This window comes from Canis lupus, chromosome 17, assembly GCF_003254725.2.
Source record: "Canis lupus dingo isolate Sandy chromosome 17, ASM325472v2, whole genome shotgun sequence".
Classification (NCBI taxonomy): Eukaryota; Metazoa; Chordata; class Mammalia; order Carnivora; family Canidae; genus Canis; species Canis lupus.
In genome coordinates, this window is record NC_064259.1 from 28,971,359 (window position 1) to 28,987,864 (window position 16,506).

At 41.5% G+C, this 16,506-nt stretch overlaps 1 protein-coding gene across 3 annotated transcripts in view; it reads left to right on the forward strand.

Moving 5' to 3' along the window:
- CRIM1 (cysteine rich transmembrane BMP regulator 1) overlaps positions 1 to 16,506 on the forward strand; it is a 184,606-nt gene that overhangs the window by 70,977 nt on the left and 97,123 nt on the right. For all 3 annotated transcript variants that reach the window (XM_025454191.3, XM_025454192.3, XM_035700380.2), the window contains 2 exons: positions 12,400 to 12,642; positions 13,659 to 13,779. In XM_025454191.3, coding sequence (XP_025309976.1) covers positions 12,400 to 12,642; positions 13,659 to 13,779 — 364 coding nt within the window. The remainder of the gene's footprint in view (positions 1 to 12,399; positions 12,643 to 13,658; positions 13,780 to 16,506) is intronic.

Sequence of the window (16,506 nt, forward strand, 5' to 3'; positions counted from 1 at the left end):
CTTTCCTCTCTTTCCACTGGTTGGAAGACTAGATGGATAAGGGTACAAGTTAGGTATTAAGAAGCAAAAACATGAAAGGAATTTAGATCCCTAGCAACTTTGTGGAGTCTAGTCTCTATAAGACATGTAAAGTTAAATTTCATGACACTCTTAATTCCAAATTATCACAAATTACCAGTTATTGGAGTGTGAATTTGTGGGAATTGGTTCATCATATACTACTTTGTTCCCTTTAATTCATTCTGGTTAGACTTAGTACAGTGTTCACTGGCAGCAGTCTGAACCTCTCTGATGTCACCTGAAGGTCTGAACTTTGTGCCTGCTTTCTCCTTGAGCTCCTCTCTGAATTTTATCTCATGTTTAAGATGGTAGTTCCTTGTGGGCTGCTATTTAACACAGAAGAGGATAGGGGTCCCTGGGTGGCTGAGTTGGTTAAGCTTCCAACTCTTGATTTCTCTCAGGTCATGATCTCAGGGTTGTGAGAACCACCCCGTGTGCAGCATTGGGCTCCACACTGGGTATGGAGCCTGTATATGATTCTCTCTCCCTCTGCCCTCCCCACTTCCCAATTGTGCACACACAAGCAAGCACTCTCTCAGAAAAATAAAAACATAGAAGAGGATGAGATTGGCTGGGACCTCTGTATTCAGACCCATGTGGTTCATCACCAGCTCTATTCCCTATCTACAGAGAGAGAAAGAGAGAGGCAGCTGTCCCTGGGGGGAGGAGAGATGGTGGTAGAGTTAATAAGAGATTAAAAATATTCAAATAGGCATGGTTTAAAGCAGCAGTTCTCAAATCGTGGTACCTGGACAGCAGCATCCGTAACCTGTGAATTTGTTGGCAAGATACATTCTCAGGCTTCAGCTGAGACCAACTAAATCAGCAATTCTGGAGGCAGAGCTCACAGTCCATGCTTTAAAAAGCTGTCTAGCACACTCAAGTAAGAACCACTGTTCAGAAGAATGTCAGAAAGCCTGGGAATGATGACAATGGCCATATCCTGATGGGAGTAGAGTCTAGAAAAACTTTGGCTAGAGAAGAACAACCAGGTGGGGAATGAAGTGAGGAAGCACACTCTTCAGATAGAGGAGTAAGAATAGTCTGGGTTCATCATACTCCTGAGAGGAGTCTAAGTCCTGTACTCCTGTGTTTGGTGCCTGGAGCCTATCTGGCCTCTGCTTCTTGGTTCAGGTACTTCATGAGCCAGAGGTGGAGAATTGCCTTTGTATCATTCCATGCACAAACTGTAATTCTTAAATCACTGGTATTTTTGAGTGGAAAAGGTGCCATAGACCCATGCTGACTATGATGAATAAGGAGGGCTCTTCAACCACCTGCCCGTCAGCTTCGCAGGCTGACCTTCACCTTGCCCTGGAAGAGGGTTTTGAGTCAGGAGCCAAGCCCTTTAATGGCTATGAAGGAAAAAAAAAAAAAGTAGAATTTCCATGTAAGGGCTACCAAGAATATAAGTGCCTATTTAATAAATTATTTTTTGAAATGCCTTTTCCATTTTGGTAGTTGAAGTTTGAAAAATGTTTGGAGTACTATAATTATCATTTCTGGGAAAAAATACACATTGCAGTATTTTTGTTTTTGCTGCAGGTCAAGTTGTCGTTCAGGATGGAAAGTAAACACGTCCCTTTGCTCAGCTGCAGCTCACATATTTGTAGTCTCTGGGTGCCCTCTTGGCGGTCGTGGTAGATGAGGGCTTACGCCGTGGGTACACAAAGAATACAAAGACGGCATAGAAACGTGGGGCCCTTTCAGGGGCTTGGCCCAGCACAGGGCTGATTAGGAAGCTAGTGCTGGAGCCGAAGGAACAGTCAGAAGGGTGGGGAGGCCTTCAGAGAAAGAGTGTGGGAAGGGAATGAGGCTGTTCTGAGAGGCCCTGACCACCAGAGGTGATCTGCCAGAAGGAAGCAGGTCTGCCTTTCATGGTGCAGGTACAAATGTTGGGGGGAGAGGGAGCTCTGTAGGTTTGTTTTGGGGACAAACAAATGACATTCCATCTTGTCAATTTGCTAACTTTGTGAGCCAGGCCCATCAGCGCATGTTCAACACACAGAGTTGGGGAAGAATCTCCAGGGAAACTACCTGTGTAAGGCAGCTTCCTTCCTTCTTGCCAGACAGAGACGAGACTATTCTCTCAAAAAAATGGCCTTTTTTTTTTTTTTTTAAAAGGATTTAATAAAGAAAGTCATGGAAGATGACAGAAACAGCATTTGGGTAAAACTTTAGGCATGCAAAGATGACTGGGGGAGGGGGGCGTGCTAAGAGATTTTGGATGTGGGGATATATATGGTGTGCGTCTCAGAATCAGCTTCACCTTTATCGAAAATAGCAAACATATGATGATCACACCCATGTCCCAGGCATTGTGTGGGGTATTAGGTTTAAAATAAACTTGAGAGAAGAAGTGAGCCAGTATGAGGGCCTAAGATAGTGCCCTGTGTGTGTGCATGTGTAGACACACGTGCACATGTAAACATTTAATTTGAAATGTTTTTTATATTTACATAGCATATATATTATAGACATTGTTACTTATGTAACATAAAAGAATGAATATATTCTTTTAATCTCCAAAAATAGGGCAGCCCCGGTCGCTCAGCGGTTTAGCGCCACCTTCAGCTCAGGGCGTGATCCTGGAGGCCCGGGATCGAGTACCATATCAGGCTCCCTGCATGGAGCCTGCTTCTCCCTCTTCCTGTGTCTCTGCCTCTCTCTCTCTCTCTCTCTCTCTCTCATGAATAAATAAATAAAATCTTATAAAAAATTAATTTCCAAAACATTCTTGTAGAATAAATATTTTTAGGCCCCATTGAACACACAGGTATACTGAGGATTCTGAGGTCAGTCTGACTCAAAGCCTAGACTTTTTTTGTAATAATTGATGAAAAGATCTATTTTGGACGCTTAGACATGCCAGGCAGAGGAATACCTGCAATGTATATTATTTCACTTAACTCCTACAACAACCCTGAGGAAACTTTGACAACAGACAAGTGTCAGGAAACTTGTCCAGGATCACACAGCTACTTGTAGAAGAGCCAAGATTTGAATAAAGTTTTTTCTGGCTCTCAAATCTTAGTAATAAGCCAAAAGGTGTACTGATTCCCATATAAGATAAAAAGTATCTCAAAAGTAACCTCTGTTAAATAGCAAGCAAGTGGTACAAACAAGTATTTTATCTTAAGTAAAACAAATAAAGAAGAGAGGAAGAGAAAGAAGAAATACATGGCCAAAATAATGTTTTCAAAATCGACTTTTATATTTTTAGCCACATGGGTTATGTTTTTTTCCCAGAATGTGCAACTACCAGTGAGAGTAGTTCATGAGAACTACCAGTTGAACAGTTAAATAGCCTGCTGTTCTTTATTTGTGCTGCTGTTGTCAGCAGAGACAAAACAGTAGCAGTATTTTGCAGTACTCTGTACCCATCCTTTATTTATGCTACTCTGTGCCCACCTTATTCTTGATATATCATTTTTTTAGAGAGCATGCCCCAGTTGGGGGAGGGAGAAAAGAGGGAGGGGCAGGAGAGGGAGGGAATCCCAAGCAGGCTCCACGCCCAGTGTGGAGCTTGATACAGGGTTCAATCTTACCACCACCCATCCCCGCCCAAGATCGTAACCCCCCACCAAAATTAAGAGTCAGATGCTTAACCAACTGAACCACCCAGACACCCTCTTGTTATATCATTTTATTCACATAAGTATAGTCATTTTCAGGAACTTCTGAAGACTTCCCGATCAGCACATAATATTCTTTGGAGTCCTAAAGACTTTTGAAATCCATATGCCACCTCTGAGACTCAGGAATGTATTAACAATACCCTTGGTTTTCTGTTTGTTGTTTCTTAGTCTCATAAGATCATGTTTTAGTACTAAAACTACATTGTTAACAAGTCCTGGGGTTTTAAAAGAAAAGGACTGGTTCCTCCTTTAATTCAACAATTATTGTTGTTCCTCTTTAATGGAACAGAGGCCCGGAGTCCCTGGTTGCATAGGAAGGGCTCACAGAACTCCTTGCCGGAGGACACCCATGGAGGACACCCACAGTGCCAGCCCCCATATTACAGATGAGGAATGCCAGATCTTTCCTTCTCTCATTCTTAAAATCTAATGTTTTGTTTTATTTTTCCAAATATGTATCATGATTACACAAAAGAGGAGCCTGCTTTGCAGCATCTCTTCCTCAGTGGAAGAAAACTTGAAAAATAGAAAGCAACCCACCTAAAGTCAGAATCACTCCGCAAAATAGAGGCTTTGTTTGTATCCTGTACTGGATGTTGCCTTCCGTTTAAACACCACCCCTGGGAGTTCTTCCTTTCTAATGGTCATGCCTCTGTGGCATTTTCAAAGTGTTATGAAGATTCCTCTTAAGATGTTGCTGAACCAACTACACAAATTTAGTTCATTTAAGTTTTCCTCATTAGTCATTTTCCCATTCTCTAATAATTTTCATTTCTTTTCTGTGGGCTTGTGTTTATGGCAAAAAGGGAATGAGGTATTCAAAGAAGTTTATTAGGCAAAATTAGTCTTTTTGAAAACAATCTTCAGATCTTTGTACATTTATCCAACCATCCTGAGGCCTTATTTTATTGCCAGATTTTTAAAAATAAATTCATTGTTACATTTTGAAAACATGTTACCATGTATGAATATATAAATTTAATTATATGAATGGCAAATCCCTTTGGAAGTAAATTGAATACACGTTCCTGATGTGAATTAACAGATGATGAAATAAAATGTTTCTGGACTCAGAGTTCTAACTTTGGTAAACTGATTTAAAATTCAGTAGAACATATACAGGCCATTTTTGGGGTCTGTCTCTACTCCCTATCCTCTTAGCTATTTTCACTCCTCCAGGGAGCTCTGATCTTTTCCAAGAAGACTGCAGAGAACCCGTTGATTCAGATTTCCTAAGAATTAAAGCAGCCTCAAATCTGGCAGTGAGGAGTATTGGTGGGGAGAGGTACATGGACCAGTGGATCAACTTTACGAAAGTTGGGCGACTTTACAAAATCCTGATACCAGCATCCCATTTCCAGTAATTCTGATTGAATTGGTCTGGGGTGTACTCTTGAGCTTCTGGATTGTTAAAGCTCCCCAAGGATTCTCATGTGCTGCCAGGGTTGAGAATCATTATTCTAGCGCTGTGGCTCTCAGACTACAGTGTGTATGAGAATCACACGGAGGGTTTATTCAGATAAATTGCTGAGCGCCTCTTCCAGAGTTTCTTATTCTGTAGGTCTAATGCGGGATCTTAGAATTTGCATTTCTAGCATATTCTCAGGAGATGTCAGTGTGCCTGTCCATAGCCCATTGTTTGAGAACCATTACTCAACACAGCTGAGTCACCTGAAAATCTTGCTAAAATGCAGTTTCTGATTCACTAGGCCTGGCCCAAGGGTCTAAGTCTTTACAGCCCCAGCAAGCTCCCAAGCGATGGTGATGCTGCTGGTGCAGGGGCCACCCTTTGAGTAGCAAAGCTCTAATCTAAAGCATTATTTTCAACCCAATTCTGTAATATCCTGCTTAGAAAAGATGTGTGGTCTGGGAGACTCCTGGAGGTACCAGGGGGCTCAGCATATAGCTTAGGCCATTTAGTGGCAGACAGAAATCTGGAGGGCTCAGTGATGCTTTGGCGTCTGGCCAGCTGCCATTTGACAGGATGTTTGAACATGCCCTTGGCAAAGTTCTGTTGTCAATAGGGAACTTCATTGTAAAGATTCCCAGTTTGCTTGGAGGAGTAACACAGTAATTCTGAGCTCTAATCACACAATAGAATCACCCAGGGAGCTATTAAAATACATATTAATTCCCAGGGTCCTCCCTGAGAAATTCTGATTTAATTGATTTAAGGTGGCATGTAGACAGTGCTATTCTTAAAAGCTTGGTAAGTGATTCTAATGGACAGCCAGCATGAGAACCACTAAAGTATCTCATGTTGCAGTTTTACAGATCATTTAATTTTTTCTTATATTTGGCTAATTTATATTCTACTATGATGCAAACTAACTTTATTAGATAATGAAAACAATTTACTATGGCACTTTTAAGAAATTGCCAAGAAGAGGGCATATGTAGATTCTCTCACTGTTAAATCCTAAATTCAGAGTAAAAGAAATTGCTGGGAAAGTACAGCTGGTGTTTCTGAACAAGCTGAAATAAGAAATATTTCTGGGACTGTATCAACAAGCCTAATTTTTTCCCCTCGGGGTTATGATTGTGTGGAACAAGTCTTCACTGCGAAGCTTGCCAAAAAAGGTTATGATAAAATCATGGAATGTGAATGAAGAGAATTCACAGTGTAACTTTAAAGGAGTCAGTCTCTAAATTTAAAAATGTAGGGATGACATATGTCTTACGTTTGTAATAGAAGTTTTCAGAACAAAATAATGCTGGAAACAAAAAAAGCTCCACCTTTTATCGTGTGACGTCTGCAGGGCCAAGGAGCAAATGAGTTTGGGAGGATGGCTGAGCAGAAAGTGTTGAGGACAATACCAAAGATCCTAAACCTCTCATTGCAAATTAATTTTGTATTCTATAGGTGAGCAAAAGTGTGGCCATTTACTAAATATACAAGTAACAGGAGAGCTGATGAGCAAAGTTGAAGTTCCTTTTGCTTTTGGCATTGTGGACCAGTGGGAAGATTGTAGACTTTGGAGGCTCTCTGCATCTTGCTTGACTTTAAAACTTGACTTTAGTCAAGCTTCTTAACCTCTCTGTGTCTAGCTCTTCATCTGCCAAGTAGAAATGAAGATGTTCTCTCTTTTCCCATGGGAGTATGAAAGAGGTGTGAGAAAAGGAGAGGCATGGTGCCTCATGCATGGAAGGTACCCCATTAGTAAAGATTGTTTTCATTTCTCTAGCATAGTCCTAAGAATGGAATCCTTAATAAGAAACATCTGTCAAAATACTTTTCTTATAAGCCTTTATTGGTATTTTCTATCTGTGACTTACGTGAATTTAGATTTCTTTTTAATAATTGTGAGATGTATTTTCTATTTGGAGAGATAGAAATACTCTTCCTGGTCCCTGCATCTGAGATACTCCTGCCCAACTATTTGCATGCCTTCTCCTTTCTTCATTCAAGTCTCTGTATAGGTGCCAGGCTCCGTGAGATCTGCCCTCACCCACCTGGTACACCCACATTGCTGATTCTGCTTCAGGGCATTTGTCACCACCTGGCACGACACTGTGTAGCTCTTTGTTTATTGTCACAGAATTGGGAGTCCGGGAGGGCAAGGACTTCGTTTTATTCCCTGCTCTAAGCTCTGTGCCCAGAACCCCTGGCACATGGAAGTCATTCAGTAAATATTTGTCCAATGAATGTGTGAGAGAGGGATTAGAGATCTCTCAGGCAGCACCTCAGCTGGTACCATGAGGAGATTTGCCACCCATGACCACAAGTGGCTCCTGTGATCCCCTCACTGATGCCATAGCTACTCTAAGACTTCAAATTATAAGGGAGGGAGATTATCAGAGATTACCAGATTACCTGAGATGTAGGGAAAACAGTGGTCCCAGATGCTTTCCCTCTTTACTCTGTGCTCTCTTTACTAAATTCTGTGATACCAAGTCTGATCTAAACTTCTATCCCTTGAAATAACTGTGTGGTTGGAACTACCAAGGATTGTGTCAGAATGACCATGTACTCCCTATGTGCATTTGTGTGTGTGAGAATTCAGGAATAGATTTCAGGAAAAGGACAGAGCACCCAGCAGTGTTGACTTTGTAGTTAGTTACCTGTCTAAATTTCAGTAGTCTGTTTTATGGTGCCTCTTTTCCCTTAAGCAAGTGTGCAGCATTTTAGGTGACCATTTTAAGAGATTTTGAAAGAGGAAGAAGACTTCAGTGTCAGATGTATGGGACTCTGCAAAAATCAGATATAGTGCCAATCTGGCAATATAATGTTTCTCTTCTGTTTTATCTTCTCTCTTTTAGTAGTTTTCATTTCTGGCTTTGGTTTTATTTAAATCCGTGTTTAAGCAGAAAACTCTTGAATGCGATTGCTGCTTGTAGATCATGATTATACTTTCCCTGTTGACATAGGGACCTGGAAAAGATCTACAACTGGCCAATGTGTGGTCACACAGGTTAAAGTGACTAAGATTGATACACACTTTATTGTAAAATCATTCTAATACTAGGTGACACTGTCAATATCTTAAATGCTAACCTCTTAAAAGAAGGTAATTAATATGATGAAAGAAGCTATTTTCTCTCAATGACCTCTGTTACAAGTGGTACTTTCACTTTAATCTTTCTGTATCTGGGGTAGTTTTTGTTCTTTTTTAATTTTTTTTTTAGATGCCAGTTGCGAAGTGTTGCCAAGGCAACCAGACTGAAAAGCTTGTTAACTTAACTATTATATATGGATTTGTTAGACACCATAGGGAAAGAGTTAGGAGAGGCTTCTTTTCAAGTGGATGATTTTAAAATTCAGAGGTAATATCAGCAGAACCTTCTAAATGAGGGAAAATACATGTGTGGCTATAGTGTTCATATATTCTTCATGGAAGAGAGATAGAATGGAGATATATGTGAATGAGCGAAATCTATAGGATGAATTAATTTAGAAATGGGCGGAGAAAAGAAGTATCAGAAAGATACTTCCTGAGGCTATGGTAACCATAGTTGGGTGTAACTCATAGGTGATAACTGGTTGAGGGGGAAGGTAAAGGTTCTGGATAATCCAGCAAGATGTGAATAGAGGCTTGAAAGAAGAGAAAAGCCAAGAATGTTAACAAATACAGAATAAAAAGACACAAATCTTAGAAATCTAGATTCTTCGAAAGCATGATTTTACAACTTGCCAAGTCCGTATAATAGGCTTGAGTCGTATGCCTGCTAGTCATGGAGTTAAGAACACAACCTTAAAAATCTAAAGTAAAAAATGCTAGAAAAACAAGAAGTTATTGGTTCATAATGGATAATTTTAATAGATCCTTCTTAGAAATTTGATAAAAGAGGTGAGATAGTGATCTGAGTGTCATAATTAAGCTTGATTGAATAGATTTACAAGTTTATATCCAATAAACAGAGAATACATGGTCTTTTCAAATATTCATATATTTTTAAGTTGACCTTAGGCCACATATGCCAAAACATAAACACACACACAACACACACACACAAACTCAAGAAATTAACAGAAGTAGAAAATTGTACAGCCTCCATTCTCTGCAACAAAACAATAAAGCTATAAAAATTAAAATCAAGAGGAAAGCCAAAAATACTTATCTATGCAGAAATTTAATAGCATTCTTCTATAAAGTCTTTAAGAGGGAATCAAAATTAAATTATAGATTATTTAGAAATGAGTTGCATTGAGAGTAATGCATATCAAAAAATCAGAATATAACCAAAGGAATATTTGACCTAAAATATTAACACGACAATTAAAATTATTTACATTTCTAAGAAAATAGGAGAGAAGTAAGCCCTCAAGAAAAATCAGTGAAATTACCTGAAGACAAGTGATTCAAAAACTAACAAAACTGATGAGCACATCAAGTACAAAAAAAGAATGCTTGGTCATAAAACCTGAAATGAATTTGAAAATCTAGATAAATTAGATACTTCTTACCAAACAGTGTCAGTACAGATGATTCTAAAGGAGGTAGAATCTAAACACAGAGTTCTGATAGTTTTGTAGTTGGCTTGTATGAAAACATCAAAGAATGTATAATTCCTCAGTTTTATAGCAGAGTAAGGTAGAATGATAAACAACTCATTGAACAATGTAGTATAACTTTAGAGCTGAGACTGGATGAGGGCCATGCGCGTGTGTGTGTGTGTGTGTGTGTATGTCCATGTCCATGGCATGTGCCCACACACACACACCCAAAGAGCTACAGGTGAGTATTATTCAAGCTTATACATTTAAAAATCTTAAAATGTTAGGAAGTCAAATCCAGCTGGATCTTCAGAAAGAGGATTTAATCTAAGAAAACAAGGATAATTTTAAATCTACTAATTGATTATATAATAAAGGGCAAGCCAATACAATCATCTTAAGAATAGTTGAAAAAGCACTTAATAAGATCTAACTCTAGTTTTTAACATTTCTAACTAGAAATCCCTCAGACAGTGGGGGATAGACAGTGTCTATGTAGCCTATCTTATCCCATTTATATTACATAGGCAGTTCTTAAGCAAAAAAAATCTCTCCAGGTTTGAACTGCAAAACACATCAGTGGGTGACAACATTGAATATGTGAAACGTGAAGAGTGGAATAAATAGGAAGATCTCATATGTTGGGTAATAATGAAAACATGTTCTATTGAAGCATAGATTTGAAAATTCTGATTATATATACCAAATATTTTGCAGGACAACAGTATAATAGAATGTGATATGGAATAAGTTTATTGCAGCACATGAACAAGAGTAGGAATTACATGTTATTTGCAGTTAAAGTCACGGAGCTCGTCTTACGAGACAATGTGTTTGTGTTGCCAGATAAGCCACCCACTTAATGTACTTCACAAACTCCATCATCAGTCCCCATAGCCAAGATTCATTTTCTCTTCCTCAGCAATTTGATTTGTTGTGTCCACACTGTTGGCTATCCAAGAGTGAGATTGCAGTTATGTTCTCTTCTCAAGGCAGTGGCTTGGGGATATCATAGGAAAATAGGATGTATGCATTCTCCATATATCCTCCTGCAGCCACACTGGCCTTCTTTCTCTTCCTGGGACACACAAGAGTGCATTAGTTGTTTCCTCTGCTGGGATGCTCTTCTCCCAGATATCTCCATGGCCCACCCTCTCCCTCCTTCAAGTCTTTGTTCAGACATTGGCTTCTCAGTGATGCCCATCCTAATTGCAACTGTCCTCCACTTCCATGCACTTGGATTCCCCTTTGCTCTGCTGCATTTTTCCCCATGGCACTGATACCCTTACTACTACACAGTTTGCTCATTTACAACGTTTGTCCTTTAATTCATATCCTCCTCCATGGTGCTGTAAACTATATGAGGGCAGGAATCTGTGCCTGTTTTCTTTTTGGTGCATCCCAGGCTGCTAGAACAGCAGGTGCTCAATAATTATTTTTTGATGAATTTATTAGAACTTGAATACAAAGGCTTTCCTACACTGTATTTTGGTTAGACAGGAAGTGGACAAGGAAGATGGTCAGTGAAATGAATGATACAGGATTCAACATAGGAATGACCTGAGGGACCGTTGGTTTGGGAAATAGATCTACTTTTGTAATACAAAGAGCCGAGTGAACTGGAAGTGAGAAGACCTGGATTCTTGTTTGACTTTTACCACTGGCCACAGGCAGATCACTTGAACTCTTGGGCTTCAGGTTCTGTAATCTATAAAACAGACTACAATTTTTTGTTTAGAAGGCTAAACTAGGTGATCTGGATCTGACCCTGCTTTTCTGATTCTGTATGGATTTTACTGAGGAAAGATCGAACTAGTGATAACCTACCCCAATACCACGTGGCATCATTTTCACCCAGCATTTTCTGAACCCCCTTCCCCCCCCCCCCCAGAGATCATGGGGACTATGATAATGTGCTACTCTGGGTTTGTTTCAGCCTTTTCCTTAAGGATATAATGTTGGTATAGGTTTCTTAAAAGCTTAAACCAAGAGACTCATCTGTGGACTAGGGCTCCAGAAGCTAGGGCTTTGCTTGATTTATTTTTCTTACCTTTTTTTTTTTTTTTTCTTACCTTTTAAAATGGAGGTGCAGTAGTGGTTAGTACATAATATCAGAGAAAGGAGAGAGGGGCATTTGATGGATCTCTGCCAGAGAGAGACACGCCAGATGGCGTTTGGGGAAGTTACACGGGAACTTAGCTCATTCTCCATCTTGCTGAGCTTCCACATCATAGAATCCTATAATCTTAATAAGTTCATCTCTTCAAAATTCAGGGCTCGGAGATGGAGTTCTTTCATGTTGATTATCACGTACCTTGTCTCCAGTCCCTGAAGGAGCCAGATTAATTCGTGGGTCTATTTCGGGGTTTTAAACATACACTGTTTTCAAAGAGCAGCCCTTAAAACTTGTTTTTAATTCAGAGATCTTTTGGTCAGTGATGAAGTCCAGTTCCCAGATTCTGCACATCCTGCAGGCACCTTCCTGTGCCACTCTTGATTTTGGCCATTGTGCTGGACGTCGATTACTCAGCCCAGGTGGGTGGGAGGGTGGAGAAGACCAATGCGGCCTCACACCCCGCCGTGTGGTGAGCACATCTCAGGGGAGATTTTTACGGTCGGCAGAACCGAGTGTGACAGTTTCCACCAGATTTCTTTCTTTCCCCTTGTCTTCGGTCAGTAAATAGATCCTCAGGACTGCCTGTGCTTCCAACACCAGTGCCCCACGCTGCCCCCAGGCCTGTGCTAAATTCTTTCTCTCCCATTTAGAAGAGAAGCCAGATTGCTCCAAGGCCCGCTGTGAAGTCCAGTTCTCTCCACGTTGTCCTGAAGATTCCGTTCTGATCGAGGGCTATGCTCCCCCCGGGGAGTGCTGCCCCTTACCCAGCCGCTGCGTGTGCGACCCTGCGGGCTGTCTGCGCAAAGTCTGCCAGCCGGGATACCTGAACATACTAGTGTCAAAGGCCTCAGGGAAGCCGGGAGAGTGTTGTGACCTCTATGAGTGCAAACCAGGTATGCGCGGGCATCGCCTCAGCAGCCTTGCTGCTTTGTGTCGCAGGGTCACAGGCCCCTCTGCCGCTGCCGGCCTCACAAGGAAGAGGAGTAATAGCAGCCTGACTTCCGGCCTTCTAGTCAGAGAACCAGAGTGATAATCTGCTGGTACATAAGCGCCTTCACACAGGGACTTTTTTTTCTTCTCTTCTTTTTCTTCTCCTTCAAGTATGCTTGATGGGGGAAGTGGGGTTAAAATTTATGATAATATAGCTACGTGCTTCATTCCCCCAGAGGAGTTCAGAGCCCTTACTTGTAGACACAGCAATCACTTTATTACATTTAAAAACAATCATCATATGTGAACAGAGCGTTATTTTTAGATAAATATATGCATCAAAACGCCAGATGTGTTGTAATGAAATTCTCCGCCCCAGTCTTTCTCCCTGCTAGCTTCTCACCATCCATCCCGCTGACTTTGAGAGCATGTGCTGAGTCTTCTTGGACTGTTCACTCACCTTCTTTGCTACATTTGATTTGTTGTCCTGTCCCGGCTATTTCTTGCTCTATATTATTTGTAACATCCTTGTTCTTGTGGCATTTCTGATTTGGTCTGCGAACAGATCTAGATGATAGTGATTTTCCTCTTTGCAAGTTTCTAACCATTGGTCAGAGTATTGTTCGTTTTATTTCCTAACTGCTAGATAAATGCCTCAAGCAAAACCATCCCTTGACCATTTCTTGCCCTGTTCCACCAGAAGCACCTCTGGCTGACTCTCCCTAGCCCCGTAACCACCACTGGTGTCGCTCCTTCCCTGCGCTTCATCCTCACTCCTTGATGTTCTGTACCCTGCCTTCCTGGCACAGCTGTGGGACATATTGCAGTCCTGTAATGTTGGCTGAAATAAAAATGTTCTAGGAGAGGGCTCTGGGACGCAAGGAAACTGCAGACCGACGCGAAGTGCCGGTGTTTCATTTTGAGACTCAAAATGCAAATGAATGTGACCGTAAATGATGCCTCTGTTTGCCTCTGTCAGTTTTCAGCGTGGACTGCAGCACCGTGGAGTGCCCCTCCGTTCAGCAGGCCGTGTGCCCTCTGGACAGCTACGAGACTCAAGTCAGACTCACGGCGGACGGTTGCTGCACCCTGCCAACAAGGTTGGTTTGTCATCAGCTCATCAACTTTCCTCCTTGGTCCTGTGTGTTAGTACAGTTTCAGGCATGCTGTGTGTTTTCCCCAAGTCTCAGGGAAATCTGAAATTCTCCTGTGTCTGTGGAGAAATCTGAACCGTTACTGGGACTTGGTATTTACATGTACGGTTCCTTGGATCAAAGCCAGGTGTCATCAGGTGAAGTCACTAAAGCCTTACAGATTCTTCTTTACTGAGGTGCCTGTGCACTTCCATAGACTGGGAACCGTGCAGGCGAGTATGTCCCTCATGATGTAGCCAGGGAGGCAGCCAGGTATTGACCATGGTAGGCATGTCAGTTGATCCTCCACAGTGAGTCTTAGAGCTGCTTAACCATTGTGTCCCATGGGATGAGACATTGCACCCCTCATGGAAGTGCTCCTGACAGATCCTTAACGTTTGCAGTCACACAGTTACCCACACTTGTTACTTGCTGAGGCAAAGAGGAGTCTAAATGCTTTTGATGCCTTCCAGAAGAATAAACACAGCTGTCTTTGGCCTGATGAGGGGAAATGTTGTCATTTGTGTCATAGTAGTAGGACATCCACTTAGCCCTATAAGACCAGGTTCACTCCAGAGTATGAGGATCTCCAGGGCTTGTCCTTGACAGTCTTCAGAGCACCACCATGGAGCTGGCCCTCTGTGCATGGCAGTGGGGAAGACTGTGCTTGGAATACAGAGCTTATATTCTGTTTCTCCTGGTAAGATGCCCTCCCCTCTTCCCTGCCATGATCTCTCCTCCATCTTTCCCAGGCCACTAAGGCATCGTTTTGACTAGATCAGTTCATTTCTTTCTACTCTGCTCTGCATTTAACATCCATGGTTGAAATGGTGCCTCCTTTTGCTCCCTTTCTAACCTCTGCCTATCCCAGTCCCAGTCTCATGGTGGGAACCTCCCATTTGTGTTTGTTTTAGGAGTAGTTGTGATTTTATAGATGGCCAGATAAAACAGGAATATATATGGTCTGTAGGTAAGTGCCAGTTATGGAGGAGACATCCAGAGTGTGTTTTGATAATTACTTGTCTTTTCTTCTCTTAAAATACATTACCTTTTCCCTAACCTTTGTCCTGTCCGAAGCTCTAGGAGTCTTTCAGATATAATTTACACCACTCATCTTGTGCTTTATACTATATCATGAAGCAGATACAAAGATTTTTGTGAAGGTAACATACCAACCGTGGTGCAGCGCCTTCTTATGGTATTACAATGTGATAATGTATGTGAAGATACTTGGAAAGGGTGAAGCACTGTGCAAACATAAGGTATTACCAATTAGTAATGGAAAAAGAGGGAGTGCTACTAGCTGTAACAGATGTCCCTTCAAGGTCTTCATGAAAAGGAAGGTGGCACATTGCATTACAGAATCTAATTAATCGAAACTAAGCTGGTGGTTAATTAACAAGTCCTTTAGTGAGGGAAAGGGACAGTTCTCAAGTTACTGTTATAAACATTAACATGGCACCATCTGCACGTAGGAGGCACAGTAGGCGATTTTTTAGTCCCTCTAGGGGGTCGAGATGGGTAAAAGCTACTGGAAGACATATTTAATCTCGGCTTAAGGAAAAAAAATTCTCACAACTAATGATGTACAGTGATGAATTGGGCTGCTTCCTGAGCTCCCCGGAGCTGGAGAGATTTCTTTCCGTCTGGATGGCCACCTGCCAGGAATGCTTAGAAGAAATGTTACATTGGAGAGGAGGTTCAACTAGATGTCTTCCGTTTTTTCCCCAAGCTTCTGTGAGTCTTGTAAACATAAACTTTAAGATGGTTATTTTGGTGTTGACATAATTTTGACTTTGACATTCAGGACTAAATGATCAGGCAGCTAAAGATGCCTCTAATGAAGAAATTGTAAAACAGAGAAGGAAGTCATTCAGAATCCCACTGTGAATTGTTTGCACGGAAGGTATAAGTTCTCACAGCCCTTTAGTTTCCCATGTTTCTGGTAGTCCATGACCCATGTGCACTCTCGGCCCCTTCTCCACATCCATCCTGTGCTCCCACCTGGATGAGACCGTCCCTGTGCTTGCTGCTTGCTCACACTCATGTTCACAGGGGCCCACGCTCACACTCACTCAGAGCCCTTGTGGCTGCCGATGACTTTCCTTTTTTTTTAAACTTATTTATTTATTCATGAGAGACACAGAGAGAGAGAGAGGCAGAAACACAGGCAGAGGGAGAAGCAGGCTCAATGCAGGGAGCCTGACGTGGGACTCGATCCCGGGTCTCCAGGATCACACCCTGGGCTGAAGGCAGCACTAAACCTCTGAGCCACCCAGGCTGCCCTTCTGATGACTTTCTTGAGGGCCTTCCCCTCCTACGACCTCTGTTACCCTTTCAGGACTGCATTTCCTTCTCTTTGAAGTGTTCTCAGTTTTACGCCCTGAGGATGACTTAGGTGTCCTTCTCTCCTGCTCGTAAACAAATGCCCATGGATCTCTTTAAGCACTTTTTATAACAAATTGAAATCATTGATTTTTTTTGGTCAATATTTCCTACTCTGTGTGGTTTTCAAGGGAAGGGAGTATTTTGTAGCCTCCAGTAACTAGAATAGGAATTGCTGTAATATGTCTACCTATATCTGTGGATGAATGAATGAATGAATGAATGAATGGAAGAAGGAATGAGTAAGCCCACTCTAAGCCATGTTGATTTATTTGTTGAAGAAGAAAAAAAATGAATATTTTTAGTTTC